The sequence below is a fragment of the Ciconia boyciana genome, chromosome 1, assembly GCF_034638445.1.
Source record: "Ciconia boyciana chromosome 1, ASM3463844v1, whole genome shotgun sequence".
NCBI classification, from domain to species: Eukaryota; Metazoa; Chordata; class Aves; order Ciconiiformes; family Ciconiidae; genus Ciconia; species Ciconia boyciana.
Genome location: NC_132934.1, coordinates 55,248,392 through 55,272,849, shown reverse-complemented (window position 1 = coordinate 55,272,849; position 24,458 = coordinate 55,248,392). Strand labels below are relative to the sequence as shown.

The 24,458-nt window shown below is 45.3% G+C and overlaps 1 protein-coding gene across 1 annotated transcript in view; it reads left to right on the top strand.

The window, feature by feature from the left end:
- Nucleotides 1-24,159, top strand: part of GRIN2B (glutamate ionotropic receptor NMDA type subunit 2B) — a 167,879-nt gene extending 143,720 nt beyond the window's left edge. The window contains exons 8-12 of the mRNA XM_072867443.1: nt 139-368; nt 15,916-16,076; nt 18,192-18,379; nt 20,163-20,401; nt 22,252-24,159. Coding sequence (XP_072723544.1) covers nt 139-368; nt 15,916-16,076; nt 18,192-18,379; nt 20,163-20,401; nt 22,252-24,159 — 2,726 coding nt within the window. The remainder of the gene's footprint in view (nt 1-138; nt 369-15,915; nt 16,077-18,191; nt 18,380-20,162; nt 20,402-22,251) is intronic.
- Nucleotides 24,160-24,458: the final 299 nt, after the last annotated feature.

Below are 24,458 nucleotides of genomic sequence, written 5' to 3'. Positions count from 1 at the left end.
TAGGGGAGCGCAGCTGCGGACATTCATCTCACGTGTGAACAAATAACTGCTCTTAAGTTAAGATGCATATGTGAATAGAAATGCAGACCACTTACTCTGAGGTGCTCACTGTGGGATCATATTTCTCAATCACTCTAGAGCCAGGAGGTCCCTCTTTCACCATTGGCAAAGCTATCTGGTTGCTGTGGGGGCTGGTGTTCAACAACTCTGTGCCAGTGCAGAATCCCAAGGGTACCACTAGCAAGATCATGGTGTCGGTGTGGGCCTTCTTCGCTGTCATCTTTCTGGCCAGCTACACTGCCAACTTGGCTGCCTTCATGATCCAAGAGGAATACGTGGACCAGGTGTCTGGCTTGAGCGACAAAAAGGTAATGGATCCACCCAAACCCCCAAAGCAGCCTTTTCCACAGAAGAGTCTGCTCTACCCTCTCTTCTTTGTTTTTACTGGGAAAGTGTTCAGATTTTTCAGAGTCACATCATAGCTTTAGTCTCTAGTTTAAATAGCACAACTGCTCTTCATTGGTATTCGGTTGCATTTTTACATGTTTTAAGCACTTCAGGAATGAATTAGAAACAGAACTGAACTGTGGTTGCTTGCATGATCCCCAACCACACCTTGATTGTCAGCAAGAAATGAATTAATGGAGCTTTGGAGACCATGTGTATAATGGCTGTAACCTGATTTTTCAGGATGAAATAATTTGTCTGTGTGGGAATGTTGGCCATTAGGCTAGCAAATATGATCTGTTAGTTTATTCTGGGGACAAGTTCTGCCCATGGGGGTAAATCAGCGTGGCTTTGATGATTTACTACTGCTTGCATTTGAAGTTATACTGTCATTTTTTCGAGGCCTTTGGAAGCTCAGCACAAGAAATCGTTTCCTGTTCAGAGTGTGTTTTGCTGCCTTGTTTACATGCACTGCATTTTGTCCTTGTGGAGCATTTACTTTTGCTGGGCTCTGCACACTGAGGATTTTGAGGAGATTGCTCATGCATGCAGGGTAGCACTGTTTGGTTCATCAGGGTCTGAAGCTTTGCACTCTGCTTTATTTTTGTTTTGTGGCGAGGTTACTCACAAGGAATTGAGTGTTGTGAGGCTCGATTGCCCATGCTGAATTTGTAACTTAATCACTGGGGCTGCTTAAGGGGTCCTGCCATTGTAGGGCAACCAAACAGCATAGGTTGCACACGCTGCTATCAGGAGTAGCAGCAAGAAGAGGACTGCAAGTATCGGTTTGCTACTGCTAGACTGGTTATAGTTAATGTCTCTTGTGTCCCCCATGATAGTCTAGAAATAAATTGTGGCCAGGCCCCTTGTGTATACAGTGTCCTGTGCAGCAGGCTGGAAATTCTGTGGTGGATTAATTTTTAAGATTATTTTTTTTTTCCCTTTTGTTGTTTTTTTCTGGAATGAAATATGACACAGAATAATACAATCCATGCAGAAGTGCTCCTGTTATTTGTTTTAATTTCAACCTCAATTTGTTTCACGCTGTCTCCACATTTGCAGTATGCTGTGTTGAGGAGGGGGTGGGGGGAGGATGCTTTTCTCCCGGGTGGAGGTTGTTGCGGAGAGTCCTTAGAAGCTGTGGACTCCCTCAGACTGAAAGGCAGTGTTCAAAACCAGCCAGCCCTATCAGCGTTAACATTAGTTTGTCATCATTAGGTTTTTGACTGTCTGAGCTAAATGGGAGAGTTCATACCTGTGATCTATTGTTTCAGGCTGTGCCTAGGCTCATGGAGAGAGCCATGCTTTCATTCTCATGTTTTTCAAGATATTCTTCATAGCTGCAGAGATATGTGCATGAAATATCAATTGAAAGCGGTAACTCCTGGAGCTTCACAGAGCCTTTGGATACAGGTCTCTGGGCGTGTTTTAGTCAATTTCACTGTAGGGCCGCCTGTGTGTATTGGATTGAGGTCATTTTCTTCTACTTGTCTTTGCCAACATACCTGCGTTTGCTTTTTCTATCTTAAAGCATATGTGCTTTGTTTCTTGGGGAAGAGCAAGGCCACAGTACATACTCAGATTGTTGCGGTATGCCTCAAACACAGCTGCTAGTGCAAGTGCAACATTTGGATAAAATTACGATCTACCAGAGCACCTGGAATCAGATGAAAATTGGCTGGTAAAAACTGAAGGCCAACCGCTGCCTCTGTAGAATAAAGACAGGTGGGAATATCTCCATCCAAAAGATGTGAGTGAATGAGCTTGATCTACTGGGATCATGAATTTCCACTCTCTGGACGTGCAGAGGGCCCTGCAGAATTTGAGAGCAGCCACCCAGGCATCTGTCATGCTGCTTCAAGATGCCTTGGTCTGGGAGGAATTCAGTCTTCTGAATCTCCTCTTTTCCCTCTTCCAAAGCCCGCATACTGCTTGCAATTCACTCACCCCCTCAATGAACTGCTTGGCCTGGATGCAGGGTGCAGCCACATGCAGGGGACATGGGGCTGTGCTGTGCTCTTCCTCCCTTTTTCTGACCCCTTAAATTAGCCGGTTCAGACTTTCAAAGGAGGCAGTCACTGACCAATGCCAGGTGGCCAAGAGGAACAACTATAGCTTCCAGCCTCTTTTATCTCCAATGTGTGATCTGGTGTCCACAGCAGAAGTGAGGCAGATCAACCTCCTGGCCTGCTACATCAGCTGGCAAGGGCAGCTGTGTCCAGCACAAGGAGTCAGCAGAGGATGTAATCCAAGCTGACAGGAAAAGGGCTAGTTATTTTAAGAGAGATTGTTCCTACTTGCCTAGACCCAGATCTGCTTGCAAATGTCTTTGTAGCAAGACAATACCTGAGGAACGTGTCCCACTGGCGTTGTACAGCAGCCAAAATGCCAGATGCACTCACAAAATCCATTACGGTGCCTGGCTGGGGAATGCTTGTCAAAGTCAGGCTGGCTACACCCTGCAACAGCCACCCTGAGGGTCTCCTTGGACCCTCTTCCTTGGGCCTTGCCTGGGAAGAGCCCCTCTGAGAGGTGCCTATGGCTGCCAACCTGCCGCTTCCCCAGAAAAGTGGGCTGAAATGCTTCAGCTGTCTAAGGACTTGGATGGCGTCTGGGCTGTGCCCCAGCATTTACTTCCTAATGACATGCAAGACAGTGACTAACGTCATGTCCCCACTGTGCTGTGTGGATGCTTGAGCAGGCCTGTCTGAGGTGGGCTGGAGCGGATACCTCTGTGCCAGGGTAGTACATTGGACTGAAGGTGGCTGGAGGCTCCCTGTACTGAGCTTAGTGACCTCTGCCGCGCTCTCTCTGGCCCAGAGAGATGTTCACCCTGCTGAGTGCCACCTCGTTGTGCTCAGCTAGCCCAAAACTGGTGCCAGAGCTGACCCAGGAACCCACCTCATGGTAGTTGTTAATTCCTGCATGTTAACCCTTGCAGCTGCTAAATCATACGTCAAGCTGTGGCTGCACGCTGGTGCAGCGGCCAGGCAGTCTGAGGGAGGAGAAACCCGCTCCTCCCTGAGAGCAGCACTGGCCCCATGAGTCCTGCAGGCAAAGAGCTGCTCTGACAGCATCTCCCTTCCATCTCCCTGCGCTCGCGGCGTGCCAAACCGCTCTCCGCCTGCAGAGATGCCAAACCAGCACCCGCCACCTCCGCCGGTCCACCTTGTGCAGTGGAGTGGCTGGATGTGGTCCTGGCAGGGGCAGAGCTGTGCTGGCCGGGCCAGCTCCCCGGCCAGAGCTCTGCCTTTTGGCGGCAATGCCGGTGAGCCCAGCCGGAGCATCCTTGCACGCGCCGCTGGGCTGCATCCGTCTGGGGTCCATGAGGGGGGCTGCTATGGCCCCGACCCCCTGCGAAAGCCCTGCTGGTAAGACAGCCTGTCACAGAATACTGCAGTCGGTTCCTGGGTCTGGATTTCATCTGACTGTAATCAGGAGATATAACCCAATTTCCAATAACGGGAGAGCTTCAGACACATTAGAGAAACAAGTGCCTGCGGTATTTCAGTCTAACGAAGGCAATAAATACAGGAAAGATTATATAAAATGAACTAATGTGTGAAATAATCTAATAGCTATATGTAATTTCAATTCATATACAGTAGTAATAGAATAAAAGCAAATGTGGACAGCCAGCAGGGCATTTAAATAAAGTAATTTAGAATGCAGTAGGTTAATAATAATAAAAAAATAGTATCCATGCCTATAAATTAGTTAGAAATGCCAAAGAAGCTAATAAAGTATCAAAATGGTAATTTTGTAATTGACATAAAAAGGAGAGAAACGGATTTCTGCATGCCTGCAAATTAATATAGATTGCTGAAATTTCACATGTATTTGACTTATTTGCTTTTTAAGATGTTAATGAAATGTCGAGACAAAGGGCCTGTTTCTATGGGCTTAGGTCATAAAACAGCATAGGTCAGCTGTTTTTTCCAATAGATATGCTTTTTTTCCCCAAAAATTAAGTTTTGGAGTTAAAACTGGCCAATATTTTTACTGAAAAAAAATCTGGGGAAAGCATAAGAAGGCAGAGGGAAATTCTGATATTTGCCAAAGTAGCTCATTTTAGTATACTTGAAACAAAATACTTTGATATTTCTGACATGTATTTTTGACTTGTCATTTTCTAAAGGCACTACTCATAAAATTGACCTACATTTAAAAAAAAAAAAAGGAAAATAAAAGTTTTTTTCTGTAACAAAGGAAAGGGACAGAAGCAGATAATTGGAAGACAAAACAACACACGTTATTCTGAAGTGAATGAAACATTTCAGGTTGATACAAGGCAAAAGTCTCACTGAAAAACCTGTAAAAAAGAATCTGCTGTATTTCTGCAGTAATAGATGCTTGGCCATGAAACTGAAAAATGAATTATTTCCCTCATTGTACTCTGCAGCACATTAAATCTAAATTATACAAGGATCCCAGATATGCAGAACACTTAAGCATGTGCTTAACTTTGCGCTCATGAGTGGCGACATTAAAGTCAATGGGCTATTATTCACATGATTGAAGTTAAATGCTTTTCTGAGCTTGCAGCTTTTGTACAACAAATACCTGTTCTGGAGAAGTCTAGGAAAAACACAGAGCCGTTTATCCGTCAGCTAAAAATTTTCCAAGGGGACCAGAAGTGGGGGTCAGTCTTGTACCTTGTAAGGTCTGTAAGGGGAAGATTGTCTAACCAGATGGCTTGGACGCCACAAATCTTCCACGGGATTGTGCATTTACTATCAACAGACATTTGTGGTGCTTTCACACATATCTGCATGATACAAAGAAAGTTTTATGTGGTGGTGTCCAAAAGCAGAAAATATGCAGTCCTTTCAATAGCAGTATGATTTTTATTGTCAGGAGACCTTTGTGGAGATATCAGTTAGCTAGAAGTAAGACCATGCCACTTCCAACTCTGTTCTCTTGTGCTAAATCAAAACCTTTTTTAAAATGCATAGAGTCCGATGCACCTTACTTGACCAAAAAACCCAAAAAAATAAGGAAGTCCCCAAACCCCCAAACCTTACGTCATGGTGTAGAGTTGAATTTCTTTCCACAGTGCTTCTCTGAGGGAACATCTTCCTGTCAATAAGTTGAACTGTGTTCAGACTTTTGCTTAAATATGACCTTTATATTTAATGTTAGTGGTACCGACTAGTGCTTAATATAACAAACATTGGTTCATAGTGAAGTGTAGAAAACTCAGAGCTCTGATAGTTTGAAATTATGTGCCTTGAAATCTGGTGATTTCTCTGCACCTTTTTGTAAATCATCAGTTACTATAGTATGAACTATTTACAAGTACTATATAGTGCAGTATATATCTGTGTAATTACATATTATGCTAAAGTCTTCATATTAATAAATAGCTATTAAAATAGCTACAGCATATCGTATGTTAATAATAGATCCTTCTAACTGGTGATTTACATTTATTGTGTACATAAATATTATCTCAGATAATTTTTTACAGTTGTAGATGGGTATATTTATCGTAGATTTAGTCATTCTGCACTCTTTGGATTGGCATGATTTTTATGCTTTCTGAGGTCCTTGCAACAAACCTCTGTGCCTGTGTGCTAAAAAGTGATTCAGTGGTTTTTAAGGCTATACATGTTTAAAGTCAGTGGGTTTTCTGGCATGCTTTTTCTCCCGTCATTTCAGTCCTACTTTCTTTGTCATTCTCCCTCTTTTTAAGCTCAGCGCTGCATAGTGCCGAGCGCGAGGAGGCTGTGATATGCTTTAGCCTTGACTCGGTCTCTCAGGATTCTCTGTTTTCTGTTGATCTGGAGGGATTTAATGTCAGTAAAAACTTGTAATGGGACTCTTCAGGGTTAGTGCCAGTTAAAATGCAGTTTAGTTGGGAACTTAAGCAGGTAAGATACAAGGGGAGGGGATACTCAGAGTCAGACAGTAGGCTTAATTCATCCTTGCTGGAAAGGGAGAAATGCAACCCCTTGGGCTTTGCTGGTGGCACGGGTGGGAGTTGCTGGATGAGGGATGTCGGCGATGGGGCCACGGCACGGTCCTTAGCTTGCAACTTTTGCATTCCCCCCGCCACACCGTCCTGGCCTTTCTCAGGCCTTGGCCACCACTGACTCTTCCTTTCATCTTCATTTTAACTGGCTCTTGGAGCTAACTCTTTGGAGGCTCTGGGCAAATTTGGTTGCTTCTGCGCTAATTGTTTTGCAGTCTGGAAAAAGCCGTCTTCGGAGAGTTACGTAAGGTGGGGAGGGAGGAGGGGAGCAAAGGATTGTCCTGCTTCTCGCATCAGTATAAGCCAGCAGAGAGGGAAGCCATGAATATTTTTATTTATTATTTATACAGTGCCATAAATGTACTTGGCACCCTGCAGTCAAATAAAAGACAATGGCCCTGCCACCAGGATTTGGCAGCCTGAGAGATGAGAGCTGGCCTCCTTCATCTGAATGATCAAGGGCTGAATTGCTGGTGGGGAGGGTATGGGAGGATGAGACCTACAGGATTAAAAAAAAATACAGCAGTCCCCCAACCCACCTATTCATTGCTTATGGCTAGCGACTGTGACATTTGAAGTTATATGTACATATGTATACGTGATAAATATTTGGCAAGTTGTATCTTCCCAGGGATTTTTACTTCACCTGGTGGAAAGGAGCCCTGCTTCTCCTGGGCCTTTGGCTATTCAAGGTGAAACTTCCCCGGAATCTTGGTGGCCCAGAAGGCTTGCTTGCTTCAGGTGTACCTGCTCCAGTGCCCCAGGACTCACAAGGAAGTGATACAGCTTTCATTCTTCTGCTGTCATCTGCTTGCAGATGAGAAGCAGCTTTCTGCAGAAGGCTAAAGGAAGGCATTATGTCCCACCTCCGGGATGATGCTGGGATGCCCCAGGTGCCCTGTCTTGGGTGCCCTGCTTTTTGCTTTGCCTCCCTGCCTACAGAGGTGCTTAAGAAATTGCACTAATGTGATGAGTAGGTTTTTCTAATTACTTGGGTGAAAATTCTGGCCCCAGTGAATTCTTTGGGAGGTTTGCTAGACTTATGCAGGGTTTCACCCTACTGCCCAGTGGTTGGTAGCTACATACAAGGTGCTGAAGCAGGTTGCCTTTAGTGCTCAGAAGATAGGAGGCTGTGATCTGCCTTTCTTAGTGAAAACAGATGAAAAATGGAATCTCTCCCCCACCAAACTACATCCCCTGAATTTCTCAGTGTGTTTCCTAATTTGTTAACCAGCTGTCTCATGTGCAAACAAAGCAGATTTCAAACTCCTCTGTACTTAGCTGCCACCTCTCCTCTCAAGGTCTTTTTCATCAGTTAATTTTCTCCCTCTGAATGAACATCTACACTTCTAATGATATTAACATGAGTGTACTAACCGGCATCTTTCTGCCTCACTGATTTCTGTTTTGTGCTTGCCTGGGATTATTCAGTAGGTGACTTTTGCCCCATTGTGTTTAGCTTCCAAGGAAGCTGACTTCCAAGGATGAAATACATGGCATGATTTGATAAACAGATGATCTCCATCCTCTACATGCATGCAAGCAAAAGTTAAGTGTACTGTAGCTAAGATCCCATAGCTCACTTAATTGCAACAGATATGACTGTGCTCATCTGATACCACACCTACTAATATTAGGGATGTGCAAGGAGCTTTCATCTCTGACTGGTGAAGCTCAGTCATTCCACTACAGATGTTGTTCTCTGGTCAAGCTTGAGGGATGCCTAACAGTGTGACTGACTTGAAGCCTATGGCTTGCCAAATGTGTCCTGAGGAAGTTTTAAAGCCTTAGTGTTACCTTTTGGGTGGAGAAGCTGCACAGAGTCTGCACAATGCTCACACACTTGGCAGACGCAGAAGACACCTGGTTTGGTGGTGGTGGGTGGACTCTGTCCACATGTGATGGTCTGATCATGGAGTGGCCCCACAGGCCTGGTGTATCCGTAATGCCTGGGTCAGCAGGGCTCCCGTAATGCCTGGGTCAGGGATCCCTGAAATGCCATCTGTTTGGGCTGGCGCTGCTCTGCCCAAGGTTTGCAGTCTTCCGTTCTGTGCAGAAGCAGCACAGAGCAGGTCTGCACATAACAATCCAGCTTGCAAAGAGACCGCACAATCCTACTGTGTGCATTGCTCTGGCAATAACTGCATGTGATGGCGGCTTCTTCCACCAATTGGATTTCTGCTTTCATCTCAGTTATTTTACAAGGGCAACTATTTTTAAAGTTGCTATATTTGAACTTCTTTCTTTTGCTTTCACCTGCCCCCCCACCTCTGCATTGTCCTTAGTCTTCTCTGTTCCCTTCCCTGACCCACACGTGTCCCTGTTTCACCACCAGACATTCATAGATATTTTTCTTCTTGTTTGTGGGTCTGACCCACCCTACATCTTCCTTTAAAAGTGACTTTAATCTAATTCTTTGCCAACTTTTCTGCAGTCAGCTGCACTAACTGATAACTCCTTTCTCAGACTTATCTAGAGGAATTCATGGGTGAAAGCACTATGCAAAGCAAGACCAGAGAATTTGAAACATCAGCGGGTATTGAATAATAAGATAAACCACAAAGTCAAAGTCTGAGGGAGCGCAAGGTATTTTTATGCCCTCCCAAAACTGACTTATATTGAATTTGATGCTGTTCATTCCTTTTTTTCTTTTTCTTAATAAATCAAGGCATGTATTGTTTGCCAATGAAGACAAGAAACTGGGTTTTTGCCACTGCAATATTAGGGCTGATTTCTGTGACTGGGCCCAACAATCAGGAAGAGTTGATGTGGCAAGTGGATTCTGAACTGTGAGGGGTCCCAGCCGCTGCTGAGGAGGTGGAAGGTGATATTTGTGAGGGAATGGAGAAGAGAGGAAATCGGAGCTAGGGTAAAAGGAGGATCTGAAAACTTGTAGTCACTTGGAAATGGCTGTGAGTTCCACCTTGGGAGTAAAAAATGTCTGTAATGTCAAAGCTAGGTGACTGTGCAGAGGGGAGAGGGATGCTTTAAGAATGAAGCTTGAGAAGTATCTGCACAAGAGATTAATGAGTAATAGAGGAATGAGCAGCACAGCCTCTTTAGTCTGCTCTCCTCACAGATTGTTTTACCAGTGCTATGATTTAAGTTTGCAGTATGATTTTCTCCCTATGCTGTTAGGCTGGCACATTCGTAGCTGGGATGCTGTTGTAGCAATGTAAATGTGCCCTGCACCAGCATACCAACAGAGCAGGCTCCATGCTGGGAGCATCTGTACAGCACTTCCTCTACCAGGACAGGTGATGGGACATGGTTGTGTGGATGTGCCTACGTGCATGATCAAGCTCGATAAAGAAAAGAATACAGTAAAAGCCCTGAAGATGGTGCTGGCAGTGATGATTGACATTCCAGAAACAAACTGGTCACCACCTGAATGCAAATCAGGACAGAGTTACAGCTTTGAAGAACTTGCAAGCTGCAGATGACAAGACTAAAGGACAGAGGGAAAAGGATATAACATAAGAGGCACTGAGGAGAGTAATAATGAGCATTAACTCTCACTAGCAATGCTTTTATTGTCTTGCTGCAAGCTGTTTTAGTGTAATGTTCTCTCAGCATCTTGGGGTCCTGATCAGATTGTTCCTGGTACAATGGAGGTGGAGAACATGTCCACCAACCAAAGGCATGTCAACGAAAGACCTACTGGATACAGCCAAAGGACAGCAGCAAGAATGGTTGGAGTTCTAGATAGTACAGCTTGCAAAGAAAGACTGAGGAAACTGGGCCTTTTTAGCCTCAATGCAAGAACATGGTAAAGAAACAGCTCAACGGTCTTCAAAAACATAAAATGCACCTTCAGAGAAGAAGAGACTATTCTGATTTTCCTGTCCATGGTGAAGATAACAGAAAATATTGCAGTTGGATTGCAGCAGGAAGGCGTTAGTTCAGACACTTGGAAGAACTTCTAATAGTAAAGCCCTGGCATAAGTTGTCCAGGGAATGGGGGAGTCTCCAGCACCAGCCATCTTCCACAGCAGGCTGAACAAAGAGCTGTCAGGAATGGTGATGTCTAGGAGAGACCCACTGGAGAGAGTGGGGCAGAGCAGACATCTTCTCAGGGCCAGATCCAGGTTTGTGATTCTGTGGCATTGTTCATGGTGCAGCCTGGGGGACAAAAATGGGGGTATGAAAAGGACAAGCCTTCTCTCTTTGAGAGTCATCCATTAGCTGTGAAGGAGTTAATTTCCTGGCTGAAACAGAGGATACAGAAGCAAGGCAGCTAGGGCAAAACATGTTGCTGTGGACATGGGTAGTCTATCAAGACTTAAGTGTAGGCATAGAGCTACCTTGGATTTAGATCTGAAAACCACTGGCCCACCCTTTAATTTTTAACAAGTTCTGGATGAAACTCCTGTGCAAACAGCCTGACTGGATTCTCAGGCAATGAAGAAAGGTGCAAGCTGACTGCAGTGACATGCAGCTGAACCAGAGCAAGAGGGGACAATCAAGGATATTTGGGCAATGCAGAGAGGTTGTGCTAAAATTATGCACTCAAGCATGGACTTTGCTTTTCTAGCCTGATGTCACTAAATCTTACATTGCAGCTCACTAATAAATGCCATCTTTTTTAGAGATATTTGGCCTGTACCACAACAGATACCTGCTGGTTGTACGGCTGCCAAAAGACCAAGCAGAGTGCTGCTTATAGGTGCCTGCACAAAAGGTGGTGACTGATGCCCTGATGGGCAAGTTCCAGAGAGCGGTGAGCACTTCGGGCTGTCTGCTACCCACAGCGGCTGGCTCCCTGTACTTTTGGTGGAAGAAGCTGTCCTGAGGGCCAAATGGTCCAGTGGCTAGATTCAGTTGTGCAAATGTAGATGTTTAGAGCCAATTTAGATGCACCGGACTATCCAAAATACTCTCAGGTGGCTGGCAAATCTGACACAGGGGCTATGAGAGACCTGCTCCCAGGGTGACATTCCCTGGGGCATCTCAACTTGGCACTTAACACCTGGGCAAATGAACTGAATCCAGAGTATCTAACATGGGCTCAAGCTCTTTTGGACTTGCGGCTAATGGAAGAGCTGAACCTAGGGACCTTATTTTGGCGGGTTGGAGCTGTGGATCTTCCTGTGGTAGAAAATTTAAACTGAGGGTCTGGGCCTTACAAAGTGAAAGGAGCCCTCCCAGAGAAGCTGTGTAAGGGTAAGGCACTACACACATACACGCACAGACACTCACACCAAGTTTTGCCAGCTCATTATGTTATCCAGCAGGGGATTATTTTTTTTTAAAGCAGTGTAAAAGTAGATCGACTGATAAAAAAGAGCCTTTTTGTTGTGAGAGCTTGCTGAGTTTGGGAAACTGCTTTCAATGCTATTGGCAAACACTTTACAGTGTAAACAGGGCCTACATCAGGCAGATAAAGAAGTGCAGATGCGCTTTTCTGTAGGAACCATTTGATGATAGACAATATATTGAAAAAAAATTCTCATCAAATTAATTGTGGCCAATTAGACATAACCCCTTCCCCTCATCCCTGAATCCCCTCCAATCGAGGCTGCCTGAATGGGAAGAGCTCCTATCACCTGTTTCATTATGCAGATTGATATTCGAACATCTGAGAACAATGCTGCTTTCTGCACGGCATGGCTCCAAATTGCTAATGAAACAGCTCTGCCAGACAAGTCACTTAAACCCGCTCTCGCTGCTGCTGCCGACAGCTCTCATGGCGAGTTGCGGGGGGGAGCAGGAAAGGGGCTCTTCACTCTGAATGTGCTAATAGCCCCCAGCCTGTGTGTTTATAGCTCTCCAGAGCAGGAAGATTTCTGCTCTCTGACTCTGAGAGGTTGCTTTCCCAAAGCTGTGGTCTGATTTGGACTTAATGCTTCTTGATTTCAATTTGTGGTGTGAGGGGTTGAAGGGGTGGGCAGCTGCTGGGCTCTGAACACAGGTGTCTCATGTCCCAGAGCCCTCCCAGCCCTTCAGGCACGCTTGGTGTCTGCTTCCCACCCCCATCTCTAGCATCCGCCTCCCCCCACATTTGATGTAAAGCCAGGTCCGTAAGGGATTTCTCTCATGGGCAAGAGCATGTCACATCACCTTGGGTACGGGTGGAACACCTCGCAACCGAGGCCCCATGGTGAGTGAGCAGGAGGCTGCCGGTGGGGTATGCCTCTGCCTGGGGCTCTTTGGGTGCAGGGCTACCACTGAGCCCTGCGGGTTCCCTCCCAGGCAGTCACCCCTCAAGGCAGGTAGAGCTGGGCAGTGGGACAGGGCTCCTGCTGTAGGGAAGTGTGAGGTGGGGCTCCTACAAGTGCAGACCCTGTACAGCCCTGTTTGCTGCTCCCTGTGACTCTCCACAGCTGGGTTTGCTCAGCAACTGGTGCAGTTTCTTATCTTCCGCTCCCCTGTTATCATCAAATTTTTTTGCCACATCCTCACAGGGCTCCTCTTTGCAGATGCCTGGGGTAGAGTAGTTGTGACTTAGGGCTCTGGCAGGAGAAACATTTACATGAAATGATGGGAGAGTGCTCTCATTATTCTAAATTCTGACCCTTTCTGTCAATATCTGCGGTTAATTCCTTTGTCGATATTTACTGAGGCATTGAGATTACCTCTGCGCAGGCTGCCTCCATGTAATGGCCCCTGCATTGTGTCCCAGCTCCTGTCTCATGTCTCTCAGACTCCTTCTAGACCAGCCTGCCAAAGTGCCCTGCTTCCCTGGGGCTGACACTTCTGATCCAGGCCCACTATCACAGCCCTTGGAATAAGCCAAACAAGTGGCTTTCTTTACTGAACTCTTTGACAACAGTGTCAATTAACTTTCCTCCTTGTGGATCTTCTCCAGTTCCTCCACACAAGTTCCTCCACCGTGTTGCCATGAGAGGACACACTCCTTCCCCATCTATCCCATATGTTTTCTGGGAAGGCTTGTATGTCTTCTTGCTCCTTCAGCATGAGCTGTGTGGGGCAGAAGTGAGCTCAGAAAGATGCAGCAGTTTTTGGTTCTGGAGAGCTCTTTGGAGATCCCTCCATCCCTGGACTGACCTGTGCCCACCTACTAAAGATCTCTCGTGTGGGTCCCATATGGATCCTTTCAGACTGTTTCATGTCTCGTCATCCCCCAGGCTATGGTTGAAGTGTGTGTGCACATGGAGAATAATTTACATTTGCAGATCTGTTCCGACTGAGGAATGGGCAGGGGGTAAGGGATGGTGAATGAATGCACAGTACGTGGTTTTGTAGAAGCCATCAGCCTGTCTTCCTTCTCTAGAAACATGCTTTTCCAGTTGCCAAAAACAGTCGTTTCCTTCAAGAAGAATGTTTTCATTATTTACTGATTGCCCAGGAAGTTAAAAATTAAATATGGAGCCTTTCACCTCTGGCTGCTAAGATGGGCCCTGGAACACAGCGGGGACAAAGGATAGTTCAAATTGTTTCCCTTATCGCAGCTCAGCCTGACTCTGTAATCCTTCTTACTCCAGTTCATAGACACAGTGATGGAAGCAGACAAAACTAGAGATTGTATCGCTGGGAATGGAGGGTGGAGATATAAAATGGACATTGGATGGGGTCCCTTTTTCTCTTAACACTCTTTGGGCCCAGAGAGAGGATCTCATAGCTGCTGCCCCTCCAAAGGGCATGCTGAAGCTGAGGTCACACCAACATTGGTTGGGCTTGCCTGCTGCTTGCCCTGCTGACTTTACTTTGTTGAAGGGCTCTATGGCGATGGGGGGTGCCCCCTCTGCCCTCTAGGCTGGGTTCTGCAGCCTCTGGGCAAGCAAGTTGCCCACTTTGCAAACTCCTGTTTTAGCATGTCAGGGGAGAGACGGTGTTCCTTTGTGGCTGGTATGGCAATGTCGTTCTTGTGATGGGTCCCCTAAGCTGCTGCTATAATCAGCTTGGTAAAAAAGAATAATTTCAGCACGCTGCAGTGATTGTTCTCCCATCAAAGTTTGCTTTCATTACAGGTTTTGATAGCTATGAGTTTGTCTTCATCCCTAGGGAGTGTGACAAGGCTCTAAGAGCCACCTTACTGCCTGTTTTATGCTATGTGAAACCTCTTTTTTCTGGTGATGTGCCAACCTGTGTTTCAAAAAACAGCCCTGATGTTTTCTGTTGGTTTAAAGCAGTAGGACATGTGTTCTCTCTCACACACTCATGTGTGCACATACAAGCCAGCCCATTGCGCCATCCAAACTGGAGAGATGATTCCTTGCACAGCCAGATGAGTTGACTGGTACACAGAAACAGGTGATGTGAACGGTGCGTTCACCTACCCGCAGACACAGCTCCTGGTTGGCCTTATTGCTGAGATGTTGTGAATGAGGTACACTGCTTAGTGGCTTTGGCCCCCTCAGCTGCGTTGACCAGGTTCCAAACTGGCTTTGAGCATTACTCGAGAACAAGGCTCATCTGCATGTTTTTTAAGCTATAGCTATAGACTGTAGCCACATTTCCACTATAGAAGGTGGCAGTACATGACTGCATATATTCATGTACCAGGTGAACTGTTGCTGTTCAGTGGGTTTGGTCTGACTGTTAGCATGTTCTTAGCATGCTTCTCAGCATCATCCAAATATACAGTCACAGCTGAAGTCAAGAATTAGCACCAGGCAAGCTACTGCTTGATATATCAAGAGAGGAGGGGGCTTCCTTCCATTTAACCTACCTTTGCATCTTTTCCTTTACTGCTTATTCAGTTCCTGGCTTACAATTCCGTGCTCCTTCCTGTCTGCTGGTTCTAGGGATTTTAAGCAGTCTTGATAATTGACAGTCTAAATTTTACTGCTCATAAAACCCCAGAGAACATTGATTATGACTTGAGTTAAGCAAGTGGCATATAAAATCTCACAGCCTTGCAGCCGTAGGGAAATGTTATGATGAATGTATTTCTTGGGAGCAGCATAAGGTTTGGAGTATTCTGCCAGCTCTGTTCTGGGCATCAAATGTTACTAGCAACTTGCAACCACTAATAGCATTTCATTTGGGACATTTGCCCAAAAGTTTGAAAGCTGATCATTCGTTTGGTGAAGTGGGTGTGAGGTGTTCTGAGAGGCATCTCTCCTCATTAATTACTTTTCTACTTCAGTCAGAATCAGGAAGTGCAAAGGCATCCACAGAGCTGAAAAAGATACTTAGAAAATAAATGACTCTTTTTGGATAAAATGCACATAGATTTTATTGAAAATCTTTCTTTCACTGTGTTGTAAAGCCACTGTTACCTTTTCCCTTTCCTTTTTCCTTTTTCCTTTTATCTAACCTCCTTTTAATCTTTGATCACTGGCTATTTTATGCACTTAATCCAGAGTGGACAAAAAGACCACGTTGCTCGGATTCACTTCTTGGTTCTTAGGCACTAACAGGAGATGTTTGTGTTTGAAAACAGTGAAATATAATATATTCTTGATAATGTTTTCCAACTGATAGTAAAATAAAATCAGAACTACCTTCCGAGGATAGTGTGTTCACCCATTCAGATGACTGCTTCTTGCCGAAAGATTGTGAGAAATATTCTTTTTCTGTCTCTCCAGTTCCAGAAACCCAATGACTTTTCGCCCCCTTTCCGCTTCGGGACGGTTCCCAATGGCAGCACAGAAAGGAACATTCGCAACAACTACCCTGAAATGCACAGCTACATGGTGAAGTTCAATCAGAGGGGGGTGGATGATGCACTGTTCTCGCTGAAGACTGGGTGAGGCTTTCTTCTTCCATGCTTACTCACCACAGAAACCTGACTTCCTTGCATGCTTGTCCAGAAAATTTTTAGTGGGATTTGGAAAATGAGCCTCCATTATTATTCCGTGGTTAAAAGTATAGCAAGACCACACGCAATGCAGAAGAATAATTCTGTGGTTCTCTTAGCCAGGTTTTTCTATTGACATCTGTGTAAGAGTTTCTGGTTTTGCTGTGTTTATAAGACTATTTGAAAAAAAAAAAAGAGGCTCTCCTGTACCCTTGTGTATGTTAGCCTTGTGTATATTAGTGCCGAAGACCTTGCTTCACCAAGATATTTCATGCTGATGGGTCCTTATGCATACACAGGAAAAGCTCACAGACCTCTGTGGAAAAAGTTTTTTTCAGAGCATTTATACTGTAATCTGGAAATTCCTTTGTTTTCCCTCCTTCTGTGCATAAAAGATTATGTTAATCAGAAAGCTGAAACAATCCTTGTCAGACTAATCCCACCCCAGTGTATCACTAGCTAATACAGTGTAATGGAAGGTGTGCTTGAAGCAAATAGTTTGGAAGTAGCCTGTCTCTCTGGAATGTTTTAGTATCAAGGGCTGAACAAAATGTTGTTTGAATAATAAGGAAGTATATAAAATGGGAGCATTTCCTTGGGTAATTTGGAAAATGTGGGAAAAATCATTATCAAAAAGTATGTTTGAACAACTCATCCTATTTTAATAGCAGTGAATCTGTAAAGGAGCTAACTTAAAACCCCATTTTGCAAGCCTTTGTCCTTTATAATTAAAGACCTCCTCCCAGAGCTAACCATTTTGATTGTCAGAACCCAGCGCCAGTGAAAAAAACCATTCTTGCTTACACTCATGTTGCACTCTTATGAGAAAGTTCATTCCAAAGCACAAATGAAGATGTTCAGCCAATTTAATTACTAGATTGACGGAATATTCCTAAACCTGTTTGCCAGGTTCAGAGGCACATAGCCCATTATAAATGATTGTACCATTGTTGGATGCCATCCTGGGAAGGTACATTTGCCAGGATAGTCATCATCCAGGAAATAAATATGCTCTGTCCTGGAAATATATGGATGAAATAGAGCTCATCACTTGCAGTAGATGTCATCCTGGCTTCATATCCACCCTTCCCCACAGACTTCCCCACAGATACGCACTTGAACTGAGATAATCACCAAACTAGAAATATGTGTACAGGAGGTGGATTGAAAAGATAGCGTGGGTGTGAGAATGTGCAAGGTGGAAGGTCTCTGGTCTTTTATCAGAAAGTGCTTCATTTCAGATCTACTGGGAGGATTTACTCATCGGCTGTCTTTGGTTACGTAGAAGATGCAGCCCCCTGAGACTGCTCCCCACACCCAAATCAATTTGTTGCAGTGCGAGGAAGGCTCTCATCAGTCTGTTGTGCTGTCTACCCATCCCAGCCCTTAATGGGGATTTCTCTGTGTTGAAACAGATTTTTTCTTGTGGTTTTCAGCTAAGCACTCTTTACCAAAGAGCTACTTAGCATGGTAAACCATAAAGCTGCCTTCGTGGCCACTTGACATTGGTAAAGATCCAGTACTGCTTTTCACAGTAACCGAGGAGTTAAACATGATGTCCTGACTATATTTAATTTGAAAAAAAATGACATTTTGCTCAGCTAAGTCATGCCAGCGGTTTGAATCGGAGATAATCTTTCCCTTACTCCAACCCCTACTTTGCTATCTAATATTGATACATTTTATAAAGCATTTTAGGTTCCTTTGAGATGAAAGGCAGTACAGAAATACAAGCTATTCTTAAGACTATAGATCCCCCTGACTTGCTCTTCATTCATCTTTATCTTGCAGTATGCTTGTATTCCAAATTTTCTTTCAGATCAGAAATGATGATTATCAAGGAGTCAGAAAGAAATAGACAGTCCTAATTTATAATCTAGCTTCACCTGTAAACAAGTTTTTAGGCTCAGATTTTAGTTAACTCTGATGAAGGTGAAGATGCAACCTATTGTAGTCTATCTGAAAGAGGTTTGTTTCTGCCTTAATTACCTGAGAACACCTTTGAACTCATACAGATTCTATCTGTTCCGTACTATACCCCTCTTGTTTCTTGTACCTGTGCAGGAAGTTGGATGCTTTCATTTATGATGCAGCAGTGCTAAACTACATGGCTGGCAGAGATGAAGGCTGCAAGCTAGTGACGATTGGGAGTGGGAAAGTGTTTGCCTCCACCGGCTATGGCATTGCCATCCAAAAGGACTCAGGCTGGAAGCGCCAGGTTGATCTTGCCATTCTACAGCTTTTTGGAGATGGTAAGCGACAAGAAAAAGAGGAGTTGGAGTTTTCCTAAGAAATACCAAGTTTTGCATGTAGGAAACAGAAGTTCCTACCTCTGGTGCTTCAGATTTGAGTCGAGAGCAGGAGATTATTAACAAGAGTTTGTTAGAGGCGTTACACCAAAAATGTGAGGATGTCACTTGTTTTATGTTGTTGAGGCAGGGTAGCAGTATTGTCAAAAGCAATGTCAAAAGCTCTAAAGGCTTCATAGAACCAGCTCAGATGTGTGTTTGAAAAGTATATTGTGTGAAGAATGTCTTGTAAAAACAAGATTTCTGTTGTGAACTTTTCACTACCTTTGAGGTTTTGCCATGACCAAACCCACTAATTATATTGGACTTTCTGTGGTCATCCCATGCTTTATAGTTCTAGACAGGATCAAGCCATGCAGAGTTTACAAAATTAAAGGATAAATAATTCTGGATGAAAGAGTTAACTCAGATTTTCCAAAACTTAAAAAAAACTACGGAAGGACTTGCAACTCAGAAGCATATTTTGGAGTGAGTTTTTAATCAGAACATTATAGTTACCTAATTATTCTCATCCTTTACAGAGAAATTGTTATTATGAAAAAAAAAATTATTCATGAGATAAGTAATTCCTTCTTAGAAAATATTTCTCTGGCTTTCCCTTTCCATTCCATATTACATCTTGCTGTGTCCTTTTTTTGAATAAATAAAATTCACAGGTTATTTTATTTATAAGTATTTATTTTTTCTGAAATCTGAAAGTAACATATAGCATAATAAATATGGAACGAACATAGCTCTGATATACTTCAGTAGAAAATTGGCCACCTGATGGATAGGGTGTTCTGTCTTCTAAACAGCCTAATATGTATTATTTCAGAAAAAAGATGTAAGTTCTCCATAAAGCTTTAAAGACTGTGCTATGGTGCCACATAAATATACGGATTTTTTCCCCCCTGTCACTGGCCTGGAGGTTGAAAATGTGGAAAAGTAACTTTCCTAACAGCATGAAAAGAATTGCCAACCTGCAAAATTAGTTTGTTTCTGAATGTCTCAGTATGTGTTTCTCTCTCTCTCTCTCCCCTCATGAAAATACCATAATGGGAGTAAGTGGGGTATGAAATTAGACTACAGAACATTTGTTCCTAGCTGATACAAATTAGTAATATTTTTGATTGGTCAAGGGGCTTGGAAGTGTTGAATTTGGACAAAATTGGAGGGAAGAAAAACAGGTAAAAATGCACTAATATTTTTGGGAACATTGCACCTAGTTTTAATGAGCTATGGATATGATGGAAACAAATTCAAAATCAGACATTTTGATTTTAAAAAAAATCAACATTTTGAATTTTGAGCTGGAAATGTACAGTGTTTTCATTTAGAAGTGGCTCATTTTTGTCTGCCAGTATCAGTCACTGATTTTTCCCTTCATTGACCTAATATGAAAGTGGAAGTTTGTGAGGCCAGGTCTTCAGTTATCTGGTGGACAACTTTTTCAGGATCTCATTGTAGCTATTTGACAAGTGTGATAGCTGTGTCCTGTGGTACAGCTTTTTGTGGCTAATATCTGACTGTGGAAAAATCCTGTTGCCTTCCCTGTGACAAATTGCACCTGCCCCTATCAGAAGGACAATCAGGATATTTCATGGACATAATAGATGTGGAAAAAGAGCATGGCCACTGGAAATGACCTTAGATCAGCTTCTTGCTTTCAGTCCATCCCAGCTTGAGCTCTTTAGCCATTGCAGGGCTGGCTAACCTGTTTCTTTCCTTCTCTCTGTCTTTCTAGGAGAGATGGAAGAGCTGGAAGCGCTGTGGCTCACAGGCATTTGTCACAATGAGAAGAACGAGGTTATGAGCAGCCAACTGGATATAGATAACATGGCAGGTGTTTTCTACATGCTGGGAGCAGCCATGGCCCTCAGTCTGATCACCTTCATCTGTGAGCATCTCTTCTACTGGCAATTCCGCCACTGCTTCATGGGCGTCTGCTCTGGCAAGCCCGGTGTGGTCTTCTCCATCAGCAGGGTGAGTGTCATTAGCTAGCAGGGAGGAACAGAGGATTTATTCAGACAGTCCTAGGTGCTGGAGATGGGCAAATCCACCAAGACTGTCTAACACACAGGTGGGATAGAGTGGTGGTCTGCAGGATAAGGGCTGGCATCTTTTCACTGTTAATGTTGCAAGAGCATCTAATGTGACATCTCTGGTCTCTGCTGGATTATGGTCATGGAAATGGAAATTTCACATGGAAATGAAAATGCAGTATAAAGAGAAGTTAACTGTAACTGTCTGGTCCTCCAAAGTGAGTTGTTAGGAGGCCAAATTTGGGGACAATAAGTCAAGTAATGATGGAAAACATGATTAGAAATTCAGGAGTTTTTCATTGTCCTCTATATTACAGCTGTTCAGCTGACCTTATGTTAACTAGAAGTGTGCTATCATGGACAGTCAGAAGTCCCTAACCAAAAGCCATGCCCTAAACCATGCAGAAATCCTTCCAGAGAGGATGACCACATGAACTTAGCAATTGCTTTATACAAATCTGCCTTAGGGTATAATATTTACATTTAAAGCAGATTCTAGTAATTTCTGAGTCATCTTTCTGCTATAAGCTAGCAGTGTCCCATTTGGAGGCTTTTTTCTTCTTTCAAGCCACTGGTCCCTTCTCCTGATCCATTCTGAAGTGAGGTCAAATCTCAGCATTTCTGACCTCAGTGTCCAATGTAACAGAATTAGCTTTGATTGTGCAAGGAGCACGTAATTGCTACATAACATATTGTTGAGGAGAAATGACAAAGCCTTTTGAATGCAGGGGCACAGCCGCTCTTCTATATTGTTAGTTTCTAACCTGGTTTAGTCTGGAGATGAGATGGGGGATTGTGTTTGGTGATCCTTAGCTAAGTACAGATTCTTTCATTCTGGGGTTATCTGTTAGACCTGGGCCAGGATGGTGAAAAGTCTGAAAAGTGTTAATCATCTGCTAGCTGCTGAGAAACCATGGTAACATGATGTGTTGGTGTCCATTTCACAATTTACATTAATCAGCAGGTGCCATTTGGCAGGCCAGGGAATAAATGAGCCCCTTTCCTTTTGCTCCTAGGGGTGGGTAGCCCTTGCAAGCAGTCTGTGTCATGGATGAAATGAGCTAGTGGGGAATGTGGAGGAATCAGGCACTTCTGCTGTCTGATTTGAGGTTGAATAGAGGACTTTCGCTTTCAGGGATGTCAATTTGGAGCCTGTTATCACTGTTAAATTTAACAGAATGCAATTAAAAATTCTATTGTACCTCACTCAGCCGGATGCAAGACACCTAAATACCTATTCAGCAGTCCTGCTCTTTCTCTGTTTCCTTTTCTAATCTGTACTGGTGATTAATGTAGCTAAGTTTATGACAAATGAAGCTGTTCCCTTTCTAAGATAGCTCCTCGTTGATTCACTGATGTCCAGATGAATTTCAAGGGCCAAAACAGACTTTCTTCCTCTCATCCACACAGAATCATTTGTCTTGATGCTTTTGTTCCCAAGGATATTATTTTCCCCATTTGCAATTCCATGTTACACCTACTAGATTTGAGTAACTCTTAGAGATGCAAGCAGGTACTCCTGCATCGTACAGATATGACATGAAGCAAAGCAGAGGAAGAGTACTGGAGTGGAAGGAAAAAATATGAGGGGCAAGAAAGAGGGGCAGAACAGCAAGGGTTGGTAGACCAGGTCTGATTTAATTTGATTTGATTGTGCTTCATGATGGAAGGCTGACAGGCCTTGCTGTCCTACAGGAACATGCTGTTGCTGCACAGGGTGCTTCCCAGTTCAGGTTCCCTTTCGTGTATTCTTTGCAGGACCACTCACCTTCCTGCTGTCTCTCATTTCAGGGTATCTACAGCTGCATCCATGGCGTGGCCATTGAGGAACGCCAGTCAGCAATGAACTCCCCCACGGCGACTATGAACAACACCCATTCCAACATCCTCCGCCTGCTTCGGACAGCCAAGAACATGGCCAACCTGTCAGGGGTTAATGGCTCACCGCAGAGTGCCCTGGACTTTATCCGCCGCGAGTCATCGGTCTACGATATCTCCGAGCACCGCCGCAGCTTCACCCACTCAGACTGCAAGTCCTACAACAACCCCCCCTGCGAGGAGAACCTCTTTAGTGACTATATTAGTGAGGTGGAAAGGACCTTTGGCAACCTCCAGCTGAAGGACAGCAATGTGTATCAGGACCACTACCACCACCACCACCGCCCCCACAGCATTGGCAGCACCAGCTCCATCGATGGGCTCTACGACTGTGACAACCCACCCTTCAACGCCCAGTCGCGGTCCATCGGGAAGAAGCCCTTGGACCTGGGGTTACCCCCTGCCAAGCACAGCCAGCTGGGCGACCTTTATGGCAAGTTCTCCTTCAAGAGTGACCGCTATGGGGGCAGTGGGGCCCACGATGATCTGATCCGCTCAGATGTCTCTGACATTTCCACTCACACGGTCACCTACGGCAACATTGAGGGCAATGCGGCCAAGCGGCGGAAGCAGCAGTACAAGGACAGCCTGAAGAAGCGCCCAGCCTCTGCCAAGTCCCGGCGGGAGTTTGATGAGATAGAGCTGGCCTACCGCCGGCGCCCACCCCGCTCGCCCGACCACAAGCGCTACTTCAGGGACAAGGAAGGGCTACGGGACTTCTACCTGGACCAGTTTCGGGCCAAGGAGAACTCGCCGCACTGGGAACATGTGGACCTGACAGATATCTACAAAGAGCGGGGAGATGAGTTTAAGCGTGACACGGGAGGAGGAGGGGGTGGATCCTGCACCAACAGGGCCCACCACAAGCATGGCTCGGGCGAGTTTGGTGGAGGCAACGAGCACAAGCATGGCGTTGTGAGCGGGGTCCCAGCGCCGTGGGAGAAGAACCTGACCAACCTAGACTGGGAGGACCGGCCTGGGGCTAATTTCTGCCGTGGTTGCCCTTCTAAGCTGCACAACTACACGCCATCGGTGGTGGGGCAGAACTCTACCCGCCAGGCCTGCATCCGCTGTGAGGCCTGCAAGAAAGCGGGCAACCTGTACGACATCAGTGAGGACAACTCACTCCAAGAGCTGGACCAGCAGCCTGCCCCTGTGCCCGTGGCCACCAGCGCCACCTCCTCCTCCAAATATCCTCAGAGCCCTTCCAATTCTGCCTCCAAGGTGCAGAAGAAGAACCGCAACAAGCTCCGCCGGCAGCACTCCTACGACACCTTTGTGGACCTGCAGAAGGATGACTCGGCCCTGGCCCCCCGCAGCGTCAGCCTCAAGGACAAGGGCCGCTTTTTGGAGGGGAGCCCCTATGCCCACATGTTTGAGATGCCAGCCAGTGAGACCACCTTTGCCAACAACAAGTCCTCAGTGCCCGCCACCAGCTACCACCACCACAACAACCCCGGCAGCAGCGGGGGCTACATGCTCAGCAAGTCGCTCTACCCCGACCGGGTCACCCAAAACCCTTTCATCCCCACTTTTGGGGATGACCAATGCTTGCTCCACGGCAGCAAATCTTATTTCTTCAGGCAGCCTGTGGTGGCAGGAGGGCCCAAAGCCAGGCCAGACTTCCGAGCCATCGTCACCACCAACAAGCCGGTGGTCTCAGCCCTTCATGGGGCTGTGCCAGCCCGTTTCCAGAAGGACATCTGTATAGGGAACCAGTCCAACCCCTGTGTGCCTAACAACAAAAACCCCAGGGCTTTCAATGGCTCCAGCAACGGGCATGTTTATGAGAAACTCTCCAGTATTGAGTCTGACGTTTGAGTGAGAGGGGAAGAGCGCGGGGAGGGACTGGGGGTGTATGTGGAGCATGGGAGGGTGGGGTGGGATCAATCCCATCAGCTACTCTCCTGAGTCGTCCTTAGTTTGTGGGATACTGGAGTTCCGAGTAGTGCAGCACTGGTGACAAGTGCCACCTCTTTGGTTTCCCCTCTTCCTCCTCCTCTTTCCCACCCCTCCCCTTTTATCTCTTTTTCCATGTTCTCACTCCTCCCATTCTCCTCCATTCCTGGCCATTGCACTTTACAGTGACGTCGGAGTTGGATATCCTCGCTCGTGATTTC